General features: G+C 44.3%; 1 protein-coding gene, 1 long non-coding RNA gene and 1 other non-coding gene across 3 annotated transcripts; all 3 read left to right on the forward strand.

Moving 5' to 3' along the window:
* The first annotated feature begins 946 nt into the window (after window positions 1–946).
* TRNAY-GUA (transfer RNA tyrosine (anticodon GUA)) lies at window positions 947–1035 on the forward strand. Its single transcript is given in 2 exon segments — window positions 947–983; window positions 1000–1035. It is a non-coding gene; the product is annotated as a tRNA-Tyr (tRNA).
* Window positions 1036–3025: 1990 nt separating this feature from the next.
* Window positions 3026–6716, forward strand: ABT1 (activator of basal transcription 1). The gene is made up of 3 exons (XM_032140624.2): window positions 3026–3275; window positions 3966–4162; window positions 4317–6716. Exons 1-3 carry the CDS (start codon window positions 3035–3037, stop codon window positions 4695–4697), a joined length of 819 nt encoding a protein of 272 aa, XP_031996515.2. The 5' UTR covers window positions 3026–3034; the 3' UTR covers window positions 4698–6716.
* Window positions 6717–9064: 2348 nt separating this feature from the next.
* Window positions 9065–12968, forward strand: LOC116459914 (uncharacterized). Its single transcript, XR_009211291.1, has 2 exons — window positions 9065–9451; window positions 10977–12968. It is a non-coding gene; the product is annotated as an uncharacterized LOC116459914 (long non-coding RNA).
* Window positions 12969–18906: the final 5938 nt, after the last annotated feature.

Raw genomic sequence — 18906 nt, forward strand, 5'->3', positions numbered from 1 at the left:
GGGTTCACGCCATTCTCCTGCCTCAGCCTCTCCGAGTAGCTGGGACTACAGGCGCCCGCCACCACGCCCGGCTAACTTTTTGTATTTTTAGTAGAGACGGGGTTTCACCGTGGTCTCGATCTCCTGGCCCCGTGATCCACCCGCCTCGGCTTCCCAAAGTGCTAGGATTACAAGCGTGAGCCACCGCGCCCGGCCAAACATCATTTTCTTTCAGAGAGCTTCTCTTTGTTATTTAGGTTGACACCTGTAAATAGAATGTTATATTTCTTTTTTAAATTGTGGGGGGAGGGAGAAGTGTTGTGTTTCATTTATTTGTCCCATTACAATTGTGCAATATCATATGAGCCGCTCAATTCCTAAACATATGTACACACACAACGCACTTCTCATGTTTTGTATCTCGAACACAAATTACAAATTATACGAATTGTGTAATTTTCCTTGCCCTTCAGAAAGGAGAATCTCAATGTTTCCAAAATGAACTGGGCAGTAACTTCGCTTCAAGGCGGTAGCTCCCCCCGCTTCAACCCAGTTGTCTAAGATAACCTTGTCTTTATTATTCACTTCCTGTAGAGAGAGGAGGTGGTAAGCGGACAGGACAGCTGGACATGACGCGCAATAAGGGCAATGGTCCTATCTGTTCTAAGGGAGCAGGACATGGAATATTTGTGTGTTTTTGTTTATTTTTTAATTTTTTATTTTTTTGGACCTATGTGAAACATTTTTACAGTAAAACCCACAAATTTTAAATGTTCAAGGGAATTGTTCATATACTTGTTTAGTCACTATCCCTGCTCAGATGAGAACATTTTAGAACATTTTGAAACATTTCTAATATCCTCGAAAATTTCCTCAGGTTTCCCTATATTTTCAAAATGAACAAGAATACAGGATAGTCAAAAGCAATAGGTAAACCCTAAAGTATCCAAAGGGTATGCAGTAACATCCTTCGATAGCTCAGCTGGTAGAGCGGAGGACTGTAGGGGTTTGAATATAGTCATCCTTAGGTCGCTGGTTCGAATCCGGCTCGGAGGAGTTCTCTTTTTAAAAGGGTCTCTTCTGGGCCTGAAATAAGGAAACTTGGAGAACGCAGTGTGCAGCTTGCTTACACATGAATTTGTAAGACGCTCAGAGAAGGAAAATAATCCACCTTGAAAATTGCTAACAAGGGTTGCTTCACGGACAGTCGAGTGGGACTCGATTTTCACCAAGTTGAGAAGGGATCATGAGGAACGTGGGGAACGGGAAGAACACGCTGCCCCAAGGCTTCATATTTTTTTTGGCGGTTCCACGGTCTTTTAGCACCCCCTGTTATATTGATACTTGGTGTGAATAAACATTTTATTAATGATAATTTCAAATATATACAAAGTAGATAAAATAGCATGAAGAACTACCATTAGCCACTACACTGGCACAACTGACGGACACTCTTGCATCCCTCATGCCCCTCCCCTAGCTCCCGATCTTTTAAAGCCCCCCCAACACGTGTTCTGATTTCATTAACTGTACCGTGTTTTGAAGATGTCAGTGTTTATAATTAAATAGCAATAGACGGAGTTTATCGCTCTCATCGTACCCCGCTCCTCTTCAAAAAAGGAGCAGTGGACACCTGACAGAAAGTTCTCTTCAATAAAGTTAATGAAACAGGCGTGTTTGAATTCGAGAAGTCTATTATTAGACTTTTAGACACTCCATGAAAGAGTGCGGGGCCCTGTTACTTCAGAAACATACTTGAGGACTGGCAAAAACTGTCATCTCTGATTTTAATAGTGGACACATTTACTCCCTGCTTCCATTCTCTGGGCTACTCTGCGCTCTTGGAGCGAGATGGGAAATTTCGTCAGGCCGCAGCAAGGGCGGATTTATATTGATAGTCCTCAAACTCGCCCCGGGCTGCTTCCAGAAAGCTAATCGGATTATTTCTACGCGGTTCCCAGCACTGTCCTTTGCAGTCAGCTTGTCGCTGGCGCGGATGGGAAGAACTGAAAAGCCTCACGGGTGGGGACGGCGCCCCCTGCTGGTCGCGCCCTCGGGCGACGATAAGAGACTGAGGACCCGAGCCCGCGCGGGGAAAACTGCCCTGAGCTTGGCTTAGGGATGGTCCGCAGGCCGCCTGGTGGGAGGAGGACCGCCGTGGCCCGGTCGGTTCTGTGGTTGCGTAGGTCATAGAAGGAAAAGTGGTTTGTGATCTGATGGGGAATCTGAGGACAGACTCAGGGAGAGCAGAAATAAGCGCGCCGCCCGGGGGTCGCCAGAATTGGAGGCTTGTGCGCCTTTGACAAGTATTTGCAACATAAGTATGCATATGGATAATGTATCAATACATATGTGTAATATATGCCAAACAAATTCTTCAAATAATTGTCACACATTTAAATTTTCAGACATTCACAAAATCAATTGTAAAATATTAAACTGAAAGTTCGCAACTTAAATTTCCAAAAAATAAATCTAATTAAAGTTCCAAAATTAAACTGTTTTCAAAATTAAATTTTAAAATATTCAAAATTTCGAGGTAAATTTCCAGAAATAGTTAAAACTTCAAAACTCAAAACTTCTAAATGAAATTTATAAACTTTAAAAGGTGAGTCATTCCTCAGCTGGAATCGCACCAGGGGCCCTTGAATAAAATGCTATTTTGATCGCTAGAACACATAGAAACTTCCCTAAAATTGTTCTGCAAAATTCCCTAAAAAGCCGGCATCAACCCGCCTTTTAGCGTCTCGACAAGGCGTTCTATAGGGTAGGTTATATTTGGGGATCTGCCTTTTCTAGTTCTGCCTGTCCTGAGTTGGAGATCTGACCGGGAATCTGAGCCTAACCCAAATTTCCCATCCCGCTTCCACGCTCTGAATCAGGATTCCGACCTGACACCCCACTTCCGCCCTCTCATTTCGGCCTTCCCCTCGACCCGACTGTATTCATTTGTCATCACCACCTTGGCCCCGACCCCTCGTCTCAGGCCGTCGCACGCGTTTTGCGTCAGTTGGCAAGGCACTTTACGGCCGTCGTGCTGCTCATGTCAGTCAACATGGAGGCAGAGGAATCGGAGAAGGCCGGAACGGAGCACGAGCCGCTGGAAGAAACAGAACAGACACTAGACGCGGAGGAGGAGCAGGAGGAATCTGAAGAAGCGGCCTGTGGCAGCAAAAAGCGGGTAGTGCCAGGTATTGTGTACCTGGGCCATATCCCGCCGCGCTTCCGGCCCCTGAACGTCCGCAACCTTCTCAGCGCCTACGGCGAGGTCGGACGCGTCTTCTTTCAGGCTGAGGGTAAGTATGCAGGCCCTGACGGTGACAGGAGGAGGTTGTCGCTCGCTGGCGGGGTGCAAGCATGCATGTCCTGTTGCTTCGCTGCGTGGGGCTGAGGCACGAGTTGCTTGATTTTGGGGGTGGGGAGTGCGGTGCTCGGCACCTGGCTGGTGAATCAGTCTGCGAGGATGCTGGGGTGGGTGGGCGGAGGGGATATGGGAAGAGTGGGTAGCGCAGTGTGGCTGGTGGTTCTTTAGTTCTCGGATTGTTAGTATTTGTGTTCTTATCCCGGCTCTGCTCACCTCTCTTTCCGGACCTGTTTACTGGTTTGTTACATGAGTACAACCTGAGTAAAAGTCTCGTCAGCTTTTCTACAAAACTGAACATAACCCTTTAGCATTGCTGCCTAGGTCAAGAAACTATTTGATCAACCGCCCCTCCTCTTTCCACCCTCAATTTTACATTGAGGCTGAGGACTTGTGCTGGTTTTAAGTAGCGTTCAGGGCCGGCCAGATTAAGGAGTGGACAATTAAGGAAAGAATTGAGTTAGCTAGAGGAAAGGGTGCGATTTACAGTTCCCTCCCTCCTGGGCAAAAACTCTTCAGGTGGGACTCCCACTGGCAGATGTGAAGAACGTTGCGGGCAGTGGGAGGTGCTTTTGAGTGAGTGCTGCATAGGCGTCCTTGACGGGTCTTCGTCTTTGGCGCGCAGACCGGTTCGTGAGACGCAAGAAGAAGGCAGCAGCAGCTGCCGGAGGAAAAAAGCGGTCCTACAGCAAGGACTACACCGAGGGATGGGTGGAGTTCCGTGACAAACGCATAGCCAAGCGCGTGGCGGCCAGTCTACACAACACGCCTATGGGTGCCCGCAGGCGCAGCCCCTTCCGTTATGATCTTTGGAACCTCAAGGTGAGGAGATAGATCTTTCTGCCACACCTCTCACCCTCCCTTCTCCCCAACTCTGGCCCAAGTATCCCCATGGCCTCTTATTGGCCTTGTCCCCCTGTCTCATCTTTCTCCCTAATCTGCACTATCCTGATCTTTTCTTCTTTTCTGCCCACAGTACTTGCACCGTTTCACCTGGTCCCACCTCAGCGAGCACCTTGCCTTTGAGCGCCAGGTGCGCAGGCAGCGCTTGAGAGCGGAGGTTGCTCAGGCCAAGCGTGAGACCGACTTCTATCTTCAAAGTGTGGAACGGGGACAACGCTTTCTTGCGGCCGATGGGGACCCTGCTCGCCCAGATGGCTCCTGGACATTTGCCCAGCGTCCTACCGAGCAGGAACTGAGGGCCCGGAAAGCAGCACGGCCAGGGGGGCGTGAACGGGCTCGCCTGGCGACTGCCCAGGACAAGGCCCGCTCCAACAAAGGGCTCCTGGCCAGGATCTTTGGAGCCCCGCCACCCTCAGGGAGCATGGAGGGACCTTCCCTTGTCAGGGACTCCTGAGGGCCTGGGTGGCCCCTTCCATTTCCTGGCCCTGCTCTGCTTCCTGTCTACCTCATACTAGAATGATCGTGACTACCCAGGCAGACATTTTACTGTGTTTCTCAGACCAAGTGTCTCTACTGATGGCCCAAATGTGGAATTTTTGTGGGCTTCCACTATCCCCACTCGGAACTCCTGTATGTGCCTGGCTGAGTCACCTAATTCATACTGTCATACTAGCATGATTATGACTATTGCATATGCTTGTTTTGTTTGACTCTTGGCTGCCTACGTCTGTAGGGTCCCCTAAAAATCCCACTTCCTGTCCCCTGGAAGGGCCTTTATTTCCAACTAGAGGGATAATGCCTAGTCCAGGCAATCTTTCTCTGTTTAGCAGTCACAGGTGAGGGTGGTATTAGCATCTTTTTTATGTAGGAAAAATTGACAGTTAATGGGGTGGACTGGGTTGGGAAGAAATAACATTTCTTCCTAATGTATTTATAGGAAATAAAAATATTTTTATATGCCTTTTTATGTTTGTTGAGGGGGGTCATTGGACAAGTTCCAACTTTTATCTCCTTGTGTTCCCTTCACCTTCATCTCCTGATCTTAGAGCCCCCCTCCCCCTGCCACCCACCTTACTGTTTAACCTGGATTTTATTTTTCTAATTAATTTTTGTCTAATATCTTAGCCCAGTTTATCAATCAGTTATCTTAGGTCAGCATTTTCTAAGCCATTGTTTGAGGAAAGAGTGACAATAGGTAATAACACATCTTAGTATTAAGAGTTTTACAGGCCACTAGTATAAGATAGGCATCGTGGTAGATGCATATAAGGGGTGAAATGGGAGCCATGGCAGGTCATAGAGTCCTCTCTCAGTGGGAACCTGATTGATGATCACAGTCTTCAGTGGTGAGTCAGTCCTCACCAAGTTTTCCAGATCATTCCTACAAAGTAAACTGGGAGAATAATAAGTCTGAAAGAGTCTGGAGTGCTCCCACAATTGCAAACAATGCTTCGTGGGTGGAGTGTTGAGTTGGAACCATTGTAAAGGTGGGCAAAGCCTGGTAGAGAACCAGTGCACCTCAGGTGCACTTATATATGGTGGGGCTGAGGCAAAGCAGCCCTGTAGGCTTGAAAGAATCAGTGTTAGCCACTAAAAGGAACTGAAAACCTAGGTGTCACAATAAACAGTCTACACAGTCTCACGTAGACCAAAATTCTGATCATTTTCCAGGCTGTTTCAGGAAGTGGTAGAGTATGATTATAATTTGTATTTTGCTTGTGCTGTTTTTGTTTTTCATCTGTCAATGTGATGATCTGTGTTTTATGGGGTAGAGTGGATTTGTCTACTTCGGCTGTAAAATACCCTAACCACCTTATGATCTTGATAGGTGCACTTTCCTGGGGAGAATAAAAAGGACCATACAGTAAAGCTAGTGTAACATTTCTCACAACCCACATACCTCTTATACTTGGCACACAAACTACGTTTCCATTTAGAAACTTCTGTCTTGTTTCTGTTTTTATTTCTTGTGGGTTTGTTTCATGTGAATTGTTTCCTCAGGTCATTGATGTCTTCAAGTGAAACAGAAAAATCCAGAATCAGAATTTGACAGGCTGGCATATTCATTTATTCAGAATTCCAAGTGCCCATTGCTACTTCTGCTAGATAAAGAGATAACAAAGTGAAGAAGAAACTTTCCCTCTAGTTGCTAACAGCTTAGAAAGTACAGTAGACATACTGGGGTTTTATTTAAGACTTTCTTGAATGAAGAAAGAAATTGCATTCCCAGGGTGGACAGCATTAGATAACAGTATGTTCAAGGGCTGGTATTTCAGGGTCCATCTCCAAAACAGTTCTGTACAAAGAGCTCACACCTGCGGCCAGGCAAGCTGAGTAAGTCACAGGTGGAGTGAGGAATGAGAATAAGTGGGTGGAAGAAAATATCCTAGGAACTTTCATCTTGACTTTAAGCCCATTGAGGGTAGGAAAATAATTTTGTTTGTTTGTGTTTTTGAGACAGAGTCTCGCTCTGTCGCCCAGGCTGGAGTGCAGTGGCGCGATCTCGGCTTGCTGCAAGCTCCGCCTCCCGGGCTCACGCCATTCTCCTGCCTCAGCCTCCGGAGTAGCTGGGACTACAGGTGCCCGCCACCACGCCCGGAGAATTTTTTGTATTTTTACTGGAGACGGGGTTTCACCGTGTTAGCCAGGATGGTCTCAATCTGCTGACCTCGTGATCCAACCGCCTCAGCCTCCCAAGGAAAATAATTTTTTTACATCCACAATTTTTTTTCTATTTAAACAGCACTTTGTTTTTTTATATGAAGTAACTCATTTAATCCACAACTATATAATATTGTTATCCCCCCATTAAAACTGAACTCAGAGATATGACTCAATTTGCCTCTTAATATTTTATCGTTTGTTCCCCACCTTTTCCCCAGCTTTTCCCAGTGTGCATATGGTGAATGCTTATTACATGAAACTCATGAGAAATGCACGTTATAGACTAGAGAATGAAGTGTACCTGCCAATATGAGTGGATTTATTTTATCTAGCATCAAGAGTAGCAAACAGTAATAATTCTCAGTCATGATCCTGTGGTTGCAGTGTATACTCTGATTCAACTTAGTTTCACTCCTGACTGAGAAGCTGGGACTCTGCATTTGATGGCAATGGAGTGGGCTGATTTCTTTCCAAATAAGTTGAGGTGGGACTCCTGGTAGAGTAAGAGGGCTTTAATAGGGTATGTCTAGGTGCCTAAAAACTTTTTTTTTTTTTTTTTTCAGAGACAGGGTCTCTCTATGTTGCTCAGGCTGTCCTTGAGCTCCTGGGCTCAAGTGATCCTCCCGCCTCAGCCTCCCAAAGTATTCTGATTACAGGCATGAGCCACCACGCCCTGCCCTAAAAACGTTCAAATGTCGTATTTACAGCTACTCTGAAATTCCTTTTTTTGTGATTCCTCATCAAACCTATCTCTCTGCAATTTGTGTTGTTATATCACAGTAGAATTATGAGGGGAAAATCCTTTGGTGGAAGTCTAGGGACATGCTCAGTTCCCCAGGAGGCTTAATGTGAATTTTAGTGAATTGCTTAAGATCCAGTATTAGATCTGCTGGTCCCTGCCCACCCCCCTTTTATTTTTTGAGACAGGGTCTCACTTTATCACCCAGGCTGGAATGTAGTGGCACGATCCTGGCTCACTGCAGCCTCCATCTTCTGGGCTCAAGCGATCCTCCCACCTCAGTTTCCTGAGTAGCTGGGACCACAGGCATGCACCATCACGCCCAGCTAATTTTTAAAATATTTTTTGTAGAGACGAGGTCTCACTGTGTTGCCCAGGCTGCTCTCGAACTCCTGTTCTCAAGAGATCCACCCACCTTGGCCTCCCAAAGTGCTGAGATTACAGCCGCGGGCTCGGCTCCCATCTTGAAATCAATACCTGACAGAATATTAAAGAAAATGAAAATTGGCCGGGTGTGGTGGCTCAGGCCTGTAATCCCAACACTTTGGGAGGCCAAGCCTGGTGGATCACTTGAGGTTAGGAGTTCGAGACCAGCCTGGGCAGCATGGTGAAACCCTGTCTCTACTAAAAATACAAAAATTAGTCTGGTGTAATGGCGGGCGCCTGTAATCCCAGCTACGCAGGAAGCTGATGCAGGAGAATCGCTGCTTGTACCCGGGAGGCGGAGGTTGCAGTGAGCCGAGATTGAAAATGAAAAATTTTCAATCTTCTGTTACCAGGGCCCTTGAAACTACACTTTTTTCGCACCCCTTGTTAACTGGAGACACGGAGGCAGGCGGAGGGGAGAGGCCATCGGAAACCTGGCAATGTCTTTTGCAGCTGCGTGGTGTGTGCCCAGACACCTTCGGCAGTTATTGTAGTGGCCAGTCTGTGGCTGACCTGGGCTATCAGGGTTAGCGCACTCCAGTGAGCTCCCCCAGCACATTGGCTGCAAATGAATTCAGAGAACTTCTTTTTGTTTTTCACCTTTGCCTCCAATTACATTGTGTCAATTATCATTGGTTATTTAATCAGGACTTTATGCATGGATGTGCAGCTTCTTCTAATCTTTTTTTCTTTTAAGTGTTTAAAATAATGATGCCGACATGAGTCAATTTTAGTTGTACAAATATAGCTATTGTGTAAAAATTTTCAGAAGCGGAATTGCAGAGTCTAAGAGAGACCATCTTTGGTATTCATTTTGTTAGCAAGAAAAAAATTGAGAGTCTGATAATTTAGGAAAATATCAGTCACAGGAAACCTGTAGATATCCTAGCTAGAGGTCTCCACCCCTTTCATTCGTGGTCTATTGTGACGTCCAAAGCCTGACCCAAGGAACTGATTCAGGTAGAGGCAACGCCAGCTCAGTGTAGAGGGCAAGCTCTGCAAGACCTTGGCCGAGTGACTTCTGCTGCTTTTTGCTGTGGGGCCTCTACTGGATGGACCAGCACATGAGAGAGATGGAGTCTGGAAACAAAACAAGTGGTTCAGAAAGATGGGATTGCTTTCATATCTACTGGCATTTAGAAGGAGCTTGGTAAATTTAATCAAGAAACAAGGAAATGAAGATACCCAAGGAACACCAGGGGAAGAATAATGGTTGGATTTTCATTTAATCTGCCAGACACAATCCCTGAAGAAAATACCATTTCTCAAGAAATTCCGGCACTCGAGGCTCAAACCGCCCACCCTACGGTTAACAGCCGAACGCGCTAACCAATTGTGCCACAGAAATGAATATGGTGGAAGATCTCCATTCGAACAAGGTTATTTTACCTTTTTTCAGTCTAAACCATACATTAGAAAGGAAGCTACTTCTCCGTGTATTGGAAAAATGTTTTCCTATTTTTTGACTCTCGTTGTTCCTATGTTAATGTGTTTTAAAAACAGAGGTTTAGAGGCTTGGCGCCGTGGCTCACGCTGTAATCCCAGCACTGTGGGAGGCTGAGGCGGGCAGATCACGAAGTCAGGAGTTCCAGATCAGCCTGGCCAACATGGTGAAACCCGTCTCTACTAAAAACACAAAAATTAGCCGAGCGTGATGGCGGGCGCCTGTAATCCCAGCTACTTGGGAGGCTGAGGCAGGAGAATTGCTTGAACCCAGGAAGCAGAGGTTGCAGTGGGCCGAGATCGCGCCACTGCACTCCAGCGTGGGTGACAGAGCAAGACTCCATTTCAAACAACAACAACAACAAAACACAGAGGTTTATAATAATACAGATATTATTCTTAGAGAGGAACATAAGAGTGTTAATTGGGTGGAGAGCAGGATGCGGGACTGGTGCGTTTTGCAAAATAAGTATGAGTAGAATCAAAGGAAAGACATCAGACAGAATTTATTTTCGGTTCAATAAGGAAGTTTTCACTGATAGTTCAGTTGAGAGAGAAGCCGCTGAAAGGCTGTTGCATAGAAGAAAATATATTAAATGAGACACCAGCAAGAGCAGAGGGGAAAACCATTTACTGGAAAATCTGATACAAATATTAAGGGATAGTACTTTAAGGGGCCAAACCCCAGGACACGAAACCAGAAACTCCTATGCATTAGTGCTTGACCACCAAACTGTGAGCCTGAAATTGCGATCATACTTTATATTTGTGTTTTAAAGAGTAAGCTGGTGACAGATTTTATTTCATTTCTTTTCTGCCTGTCTTCCTGCTTCCTCTTTTTCTTTCTGCCTTCCTCTCATTCTCCAGTATGTATACCTTCTAATCATTTTCTTCTGGGTTTTATTCTGAATATTAGGATTTTCTAAACTTGTTCCTGTTTTTCTCATTTTCTTAAGCATATGTGGGTTGACCTTGGAAGTACGATGATGGGTAGGGGGTGGGTGGATGTGGTGATATTCACTACCCTATTTGTCTTTCTAGTCCTTTCAGTGACATTTAAGCCCAGGAGTCAGGTTACATTAGGATGATATCCTCAACTTTGAACTGTTGCCTCTTCGATGTCCCCTATTCGTTTAGTCTCCCAACTAACAGTTATTGAGTGTCTGCTAAAAGCTAGGCATAGTTCTAGGCATTTGGATACATCAACAGTACACAGCAGAGACTAGGGTGGATTTTTCAAGCTGGGGAGAAACACATAATAAACACAAATAAGTAAATTGTATATGTTTGAAGGTAATAAGTTCTATGGAGCAAAGAAAAAGTCAAGCAGGGTAAAGGGACCAGGGAGTGGGAGGTATGTAGTTTGCAATATTAAACAGGCAAGTTAGGGTGGCTTCTTTGTTTATGATATTTTGGAATGGCTTGTTGGAGTTTTGATATATCCATCTTTGTCTTTAAAAGATGTCTCTCTGAGAACCTAGGCTGAAACAGACAAAAGAGACTGGATAGATCTTTCAACAGCAATTATGGGGAGTTTTGAGAAGAGGTGCTCCCTGGGATTGGATGAAGATACCATCTTGGAAGGATGTAAATGTCTATTATTTAGGAATAGACAAACCTCATAATCTATTTTACGACCAAGAATTCTGTATTTGCCATTTTCAGAGATTTGGGTTGGTAGCTCAATGTAGAATGCCCTTTTCTATGGATCACTATATTCCATGTTGGACTTCTGGTTGGCTTGTTTAGTTTTTTCTTTGGAATTCAATGCTACCACACACATGTGTGCAAACACACACACACACCATTAAACAAACGAAGGCCAATGGGTCTCTTGGCTAAGGATTCTATGGTGCATATGCAAGAAATGCTACTGATAAGGAATGTTAGATCAAGTTTCTCAAGAGTGGATAAATCTGACCAATCTCGCTGCTATACTTGGAGAGGATAATATGGATGGTGTAAATTAGAATTGTATATAATAAGTTAGAATACGGACAGTCTTTTTTTCCCTTTTTTTTTTTTTTAAGAAAATGGACATTCTTTCATGATTCATCAAAAGAATCATTGGAGAAACTAATTTATCATGCGACCTCAAGTGTTTGTTGAAAACCTGTTGGAGGAAAAAGAAATTAAATATGCTGAATTGGCTGAAAAAAATATAGAAGAAGCACTTTCAGATCATATTAAATATATACAAACTGGAAACAATCTATGCATACAGAAAACACCCAATTTGAAGTGACCTTTAAAGCCTTCAGCAGAGTTAGCGGCATGACAACAGAATGAAATCAAAGTCTGGACAATGTTTGCTCCACTTAATATGGAGAAAAAAAACCTCCCAAAATAGATGATGATCTGAGCCATGCACATGAAAGTTGCATTTCTACAGAAAATGGGCCAAACGTCTTACAGAAAATCCTGAAAGTGCTATTTGTTCTTCACAAAGCCAGATGAGTTCCCATGAGGAAAAATTATGATAACTGGAGGTCTGCTTGCTGAGAAAAACTTAGTTACGTAAGAAAATAAAATGAGCCAGGCATCATGGCTCATGCCTTTAATCCCAGCACTTGGGGAGGCCAAGGTGGGAGGATTGCTTGAAGCCGGAGTTCAGAACCATCCTGGCCAACATAGTGAGACCTCATCTCTATTTTTAAAAAAAATTAAAAATTTGTTGTATGCATTTTATATTTATTTTATATTTTATATATAAAGGAAAATAAAATGCATACAACCAACAAAGTATATTGAAGCCAAGATCACATGCAGCTTTTGGAAAGAGGATCCACATGCTCCTGTTCTAACAGGGCCACTTTGGAAAGGCCCAGGACAATATGTTTCCCTGGAATATCAGATCACTAAGGAAGGTTAAGCTAGGTGGGCTCAGAAATCTAGAATCCATAGTTGTCTTGTGAGGACCTGAAGAAACTTAGGATAAAAGACAAATGATTTCCCTAGAACAATTCCATTCTGATCCAGATCTTGCTCCAAAAAGCCTTTTGACTTTGATAGACTTGCTGAATCTGAAGACTTCAGAAGTTTCAGTACACCTTAAATGGAAATAAAGTCCAATAGAAATACTAGAAAGATGTACCTGATGAGAACAAGTGACTTGTCTCCCCTACCTGAAAGTGGAACGGCTGGCTCAAGCATAGTTCTGCCATTTCACAGTCAGAGTCCGAAACATTCTCATGAACTCCAGGGGCATTTCATGTTCCAAAGACTTCCATTTGCTCGCCCTTCTTTGGAGAGTATATACGAATGTTCCCCAAGTGCTTGTTCTCTTAAGTGATTTCCAGGACCTAACACACTCTCCATTTACAATGCCAAGTTATTCTCTCCTAATTGCTGTATTCCTCCCCTCCACTCCCATTTGAAAACCCTGAAGGTAGATATAACCCGCACTTAGGGTTAGTTGAGCTTTCAAATAAAACTCAATCCAAAGATCTGAAACCATAGTAAGGAATTCTTTGGTCCCTTGTGTGAACTAATTCTGAATTATCTCTTATTCAATGCAAATAATCTTAGTTAAGTAGTTATAAAATTGGATCAAGTGGAAGCCTGATAGAATTTTAAATCTTAGTGCTTCCATTATATCCTAGAAGAGATAGTATAAGTATAGTAATTGTTATTATCTAGTCTTCTATAACAAAAACTTCAGTGGAAGTCTGATATGAGCAGTTTAGCATTTGGAGAAATTTGGAAGTGCACAGGTCATATTTCTATGTCATAAATTGTGTTTATTATAATTCTTAGACAAATGTTAAAGTAACTTGTTTACTAATACGATTTAATTTTTTTTAAAAAATCATCTGTATATTGTCAAAATTAGCATGATAATTTGGGATACGGGAAGAAACATTGAGGACCATGGGGTAAAGCAATGTGTTGCTGGTTTTAGGGTTGTGTGAGGGAATAAGCAGTATATATTTGCATGAGCACTACATATTCCAATAACTGAGGCAGATCTAGAGTTCAGGTTTTCTGAAGTTCAGATTTGGATCTTAAGCACAGGGAAAAAGGAATTTTATAAGAAATTTTTAATCATTTTCTAATTTCTATTCAATTTACTTTGCAACAAACATGTAAAGGTATAAGTTTACCTCTGCAATAAGGTCTGGAAATAACTTTTAAAACTTCTTGCAGTGGGGTAACTTGTAGTAGGAAAACTCACATAAACACACAAATTCAATATAAAAATGATGCCAGTTGTCATATATGCCAGTTAGCACATGATTGTGTCCCAGCCCTGAATCCACCCTCAAGTACTGGGCTTTGAGATGCAGGGCTTGGGCTCTGCAAAACATATTTCTCTTTTGCTTGCGGTTCCCTGTTAGATTCTGACACTAGAGGGCCCCAGGAGCCTGTTCGTTCTCTGTTACTTTATTACAGGGCAACAGCCCTTCACCCTGGCAGTGATAGAACAGTTTGTTCCACTTTCCAGATTTTGAAAGGTGCCTGCAGACCCAGGCTCATTGCACCTTCAGAGATGCCAGGGTCATCTAGGAAGTGTCTCCTTTTCAGATACTGAGTCTCAGCTCCACAAGACCCCAATCCTAGGAGCTCCTGAGGTACTGACAGCAGCCAGGATGCACTTTCTCTTCAGAGGTCTAAGCCCACATGCCGGGATCTCTCTTCTCACTTTCTAGTTTCTGATACCAACTCCTTTCCTTTATTCCCCACCATAGTGGGTGGGAGCTGTTTGCTGCAGTTTTCAACTCTGTGTTACCTTTTTGTGTTTTAGATTTCTAAAACCTGAGCAAGCAATTCCCTATATGAACTTCATGTTGAAATGCCTCACGTGGTTTTTGAGTTGCTAACTAATTTATTTCTCCTTGATGTCTATCCGAATCCTGCCCACCCTTTCAGGCCCAAGTCTTTCCCCACAGGTTTTTCTCTTTGCAGACTGGATGAATCTCCAAGTCCTCCAAATGACTACATTATATCATGCACACCTCAGTAATAGACATCTAGGTAGTTATTTTAGTATTCATGCTTTATTACAGACTTCTAGGTTGTTACAGTCATATTGAAGACATGGTATTTTGTTACCAACTAGGATATATGCTCTTCAGGGACAGAGAACAAACCTCAATGTTCTTGGGATGTTTTTCGTGTTTTTTTTTTTTTTAAATCAAAATGGTAAAAGTGAAAATAAATATGCCCCATCCAAACTTAGAATTTTCATTGGTTACAGAGCTGAGATGATCCAGGAAGCTGCCACCTAGCTAACAAGCCTGTCCTATTTGGGAGAGTATGGGCATGGGGGATAATTCTAAGTTAGGAGAAAGGTCTTTAAGTGTTAAAAAGACAATTAGGCCGGTCATGGTGGCGAATGCCTCTAATCCCCCCACTTTGGGAGGCCAAGGCGGGCAGATCACTTGATGTCAGGAGTTCAAGACCAGCCTGGCCAACATGGTGAAACCTCATCTCTACTAAAAATACAAAAAACAAACAAAAAAAATAGCCAGGCATGATGGCACATGCCTGTAATCCCAGCTACTCAGGAGACTGAGGCAGGAGAATCACTTGAACCTGGGAGGCAGAGTGAGCCGAGATTGCACCACTGCACTCCAGCCTGGGCAACAGATCAAGACTCTATCTCAAAACAAAAGACAATTATTCCAAAGTATGTTCATTAATTCAGAATTCTTAACACACACTAGGGGTAATATAGGCTGTACTGAGGTCAAAAAGATGGACAAGAACCAAGAGAAAAAGAAGCAAGGGTCAGCCATGCCCCTATTCCTTCCCTGTTTCCTCTGTTTCCTAAACCCTCACTGATGAAAATCAATGCATGGTTTGACAATTCAGAAATTCATATTTGAATACATAAAATGGTGCTGCTTTCTTTATCCTGAAAACTTGGCCCCAGAATATGTTAAGAAGTAAAGTTCAGTTCTTACCAACATACCATCTTTGGTAGACAGAATGACTCCCTCAAAGATACCTAAGTCTTAATCCCTGTAACTTGCAAATGTGCAGCATTTCATGGCAAAATAGACATTGCAAACGTAACTAACGTTGTGAATCTTATAATAGGAAGATCATCTTGGATTTCTGGGTGGGCCTAGTCGAATCACATGAACCCTTATAAGCAGAGATAAGCAGAGAACTTTGAATTCAGAGTGATGCAGAAGGAAGAGAAACCAGATATTTGAAAAAAGAAAAAGACTTGACAAGCCATTGCTGGCCTTAAGATAAAGGAGTCCATGAGTCAAGGACCTTAGTTATAAGAATACTAGAAACTGAAAAATGCAAGCAATCTGAATGATCTTGGAAGCAGAATTTTTTTCCAAGCCTCCAAATAAGAGTCCAGCCCAGCTAACACCTTGACTTTGGCCTCGTGAGGTCCTGAGCAGAGCACCCAGTTGGAATACTCTGTGCCCAGACTCCTGGCTCAAAGTGCTGTGAAATAATAAACGGGTGGTGTTTTAAGCTGCCAAGCTTCAGGTGATTTATTATGGAGGCAGTGTAAAACTAATTTATCATTTTTCATGCAAGTCAATTCCTCCTCCAACTCAAAGAGCAAATACACACAAATGTCAGACAAAGTCACAAGAGAAAGGCTTTTCATAAGCAAACCAGGGGAGACAGAGATGAGTCTAATAAAACAGATGGGGAAGGAAGGGGAGGTGACAGCTGTAAGCAGCAATGGGCATTCAGCCCACTCCAAAATCGTAGGAAAACTGTCTAAGAGGTTCTTTCTCAAGGAGCAAGGAATCTGACTGATGTTTTCCAGGCTAACAGTCTTAAACCTCTAGGTGTTTAAGGCTAAATGGGCAGAGAGAGGATGGGGATGGAACATCATTTTTCTTTTCTTTTCTTGGTTTTTTGTTTTGTTTTTTTTTTTTTTTTTTGAGATGGAGTTTCGCTCTTGTTGCCCAGGCTGGAGTGCAATGGCACAACCTCGGCTCACTGCAACCTCTGCATTCCCAGGTCAAGTGATTCTCCTGCCTCAGCCTCCCGGGTGGCTGGGATTACAGGCATGTGCCACCATGCCCAGCTAATTTTGCATTTTTAGTGGAGACAGGGTTTCTCCTTGTTGGTCAGGCTGGTCTCAAACTCCCAACCTCAGGTGATCCACCCGCCTCAGCCTCCCAAAGTGCTGGGATTACAGGCGTGAGCCACCGCGCCCGGCCTGAGCATCATCTTTCTAAGGGACAGTGCAGACTTGGTGGGAGGAAGTGATTCAGCAGGAGCAGCATCCACGGTGTCTCTCAGGGGATGATCAGTGTTTCCCAAGGATAAGCTAGATTCAAGATTTTCTTAGAAAGAGCTCCTCCAAGGACTGTGTATGAACAACTAGTGAAATGTGGACAAACAGGCTCCCTACGAAGCCAGAGGGGGCTGGGCCTGGTGGCTCACACTTGTAATCCCTGCACTTTGGGAGGCCAAGGTGGGCGGATCACTTAAGGCCAAGAGTTTGAGACCAGCCTGGCCAATCTGGTGAAACCCCATCAAAAAAAGCCAGAGGAAGAAAACCACACTTTAAAGCCAGACCAAGGAAGGGAAAGATTAAAGGCAAATGCAATTTCCCACCCCCAAGATGCAAGTGAGGAAAGACTGTCTTCCCTTTTCTTCAGGCAAGCATATTCCCAGGGAAAAGCAGGAAGTTAAGACTCCTATCTGAGCTTACATATTGAAAAGAGAAATGTCAGCCAGGCATGGTGGCTCACGCCTGTAATCCCAGCACTTTGGGAAGCTGAGCTGGGTGGATCACTTGAGGTCAGGAGTTTGAGACCAGCCTGGCAAACATGGTGAAATTCCTTCTCTGCTAAAAATACAAAAATTAGCTGGGTGTGGTGGCGGGCGCTTGTAATCCCAGCTACTCGGGAGGTTGAGGTAGGAGAATCACTTGAATCTGGGAGGCAGACGCTGCAGTGAGCTGAGATCGCACCACTGCACTCCAGCCTGGGTGGCAGAGGGATGCTATCTCAAAAAATAAAAAATAAATAAAAAGAGAAATGTCAATAGCATGGGCAGAAAAGTTGTGGAAATTTCCCAAAGGTTGTTGCTTCTGGGCTTGCAGCTGTGGCTGAGCTCTTGTCTTATATCCTAAACTGATGGAAAATGAAGGTGCTGGTGCTCTGACAGGTCCTTCTCCCACTGAACCCTAGTCAGGGAGCATTGGCTCCCTAGGGGCACTTCTGCTGCTTAACAGGCCCACTCTAAGCAGGACACTCTGACTGAGGCAGCAGTGAAGAGGTTTCGAAACCCAGGCTTACTCTGTGGTGCTGTCTCCTTTGAAGGGAAATCATGTGCCCTAAATAAAGGATCCTGGGTGTTCAGGACCAAGTATACCCCAAAGGGCTGACCGCACCAGTGGTCCTACTAGGGCCTGCTTCACTGAAGAATGCTCCAGAAATGGAACTCCTGACTGAGCTAGACAGACCTATCCTAGAGCACCAGTGCCTTAGGATTGGCATTTCTCCAAAAGGAAGGCTCATGGGGCTGTGCTACCAAATGCTGAGCCACTGGCCTCACTGTCAGGTGGTTGTGTGGGAGATCCCAAGTGGCCTTCTTTCTTTCTTTTAGATTGGGCTTCTGTACTAGCCTAAATATAGATGGATCAGAAGATCCAGAAGGATCTGTATATGTAGGAGAATTAAGGGTTGGGATGCTTACAGGAATTGGTTTAGAGCAGGTGTGGTTGGGGGCTTGGCAGACCTATCAGCCTGAGGGGTCAGAGGTGACTTGGTGGGGTCAGTGATGAGTAATGTGGTAGAAGCAGGAGTCAACCAGGAGTAAGTGACTGTTGGCCTCAAGTCTGAAGAGGTGCCTAGAAGTGTCTCTGACTTCGAGGACACCAAAGGGGTCACCAAGCTGGATGTCTCCTGAGGCAAAGCAGCCACACAGGTTATCCCTCCAGTGGATTATAGGAAGGCCGGTGGGCCTGGGGTATTCTGCATCACTTTCAAGCTCTCCAGCTTGGATTAGTGCTCACAAATGGAGGGGTAGTTGGAAATGGAGCAGTCCCAGCAGCAGGTGGGGTGACAGAAAGGATGGGCTGAGTGGCAGGCACAGTCTCAGGGACAGTCATTGGTGGCCTCAGTCTGCTCCTTTATGACTTCGTTGATCTACCAGAGTGCAGCTTTCTTGTCCAAGTTTTCTGCGGTGACTGCATAACCAAGTTGGGGAGTTGAAGACAGGATACCCTCCCCCTATGGCTTAGAAGGCAGTAGCAAAGTTTTGCCTTCACAGGGCCCAGAACTAACAGATGTGGGCGATGCATTCCTTGAGTTTTGCTTTGTTTTCTTCTGTGAGGGAGTGTCTGCAGCCTGAACCTCATTGTTTAATCCCTATACAGCAAACTGTCGACAGATGTTTTTCTGTGCCTTTTTGTTTGTTTGTTTGTTTATTTGTTTGTTTGTTTTTGAGAGACAGTCTT

Source organism: Hylobates moloch, unplaced genomic scaffold (genome assembly GCF_009828535.3).
Source record: "Hylobates moloch isolate HMO894 unplaced genomic scaffold, HMol_V3 SCAFFOLD_20, whole genome shotgun sequence".
NCBI classification, from domain to species: Eukaryota; Metazoa; Chordata; class Mammalia; order Primates; family Hylobatidae; genus Hylobates; species Hylobates moloch.

What these genes read in the sequence shown, in the direction of transcription:
- ABT1 (XM_032140624.2), top strand. Translation starts at nt 3,035, where the DNA reads ATGGAGGCAGAGGAATCGGAGAAGGCCGGAACGGAGCACGAGCCGCTG. An exon ending in CGTCTTCTTTCAGGCTGAGG is followed by an intron (nt 3,276 to 3,965) that starts GTAAGTATGCAG and finishes TTTGGCGCGCAG; the next exon opens with ACCGGTTCGTGAGACGCAAG. An exon ending in ATGATCTTTGGAACCTCAAG is followed by an intron (nt 4,163 to 4,316) that starts GTGAGGAGATAG and finishes TTCTGCCCACAG; the next exon opens with TACTTGCACCGTTTCACCTG.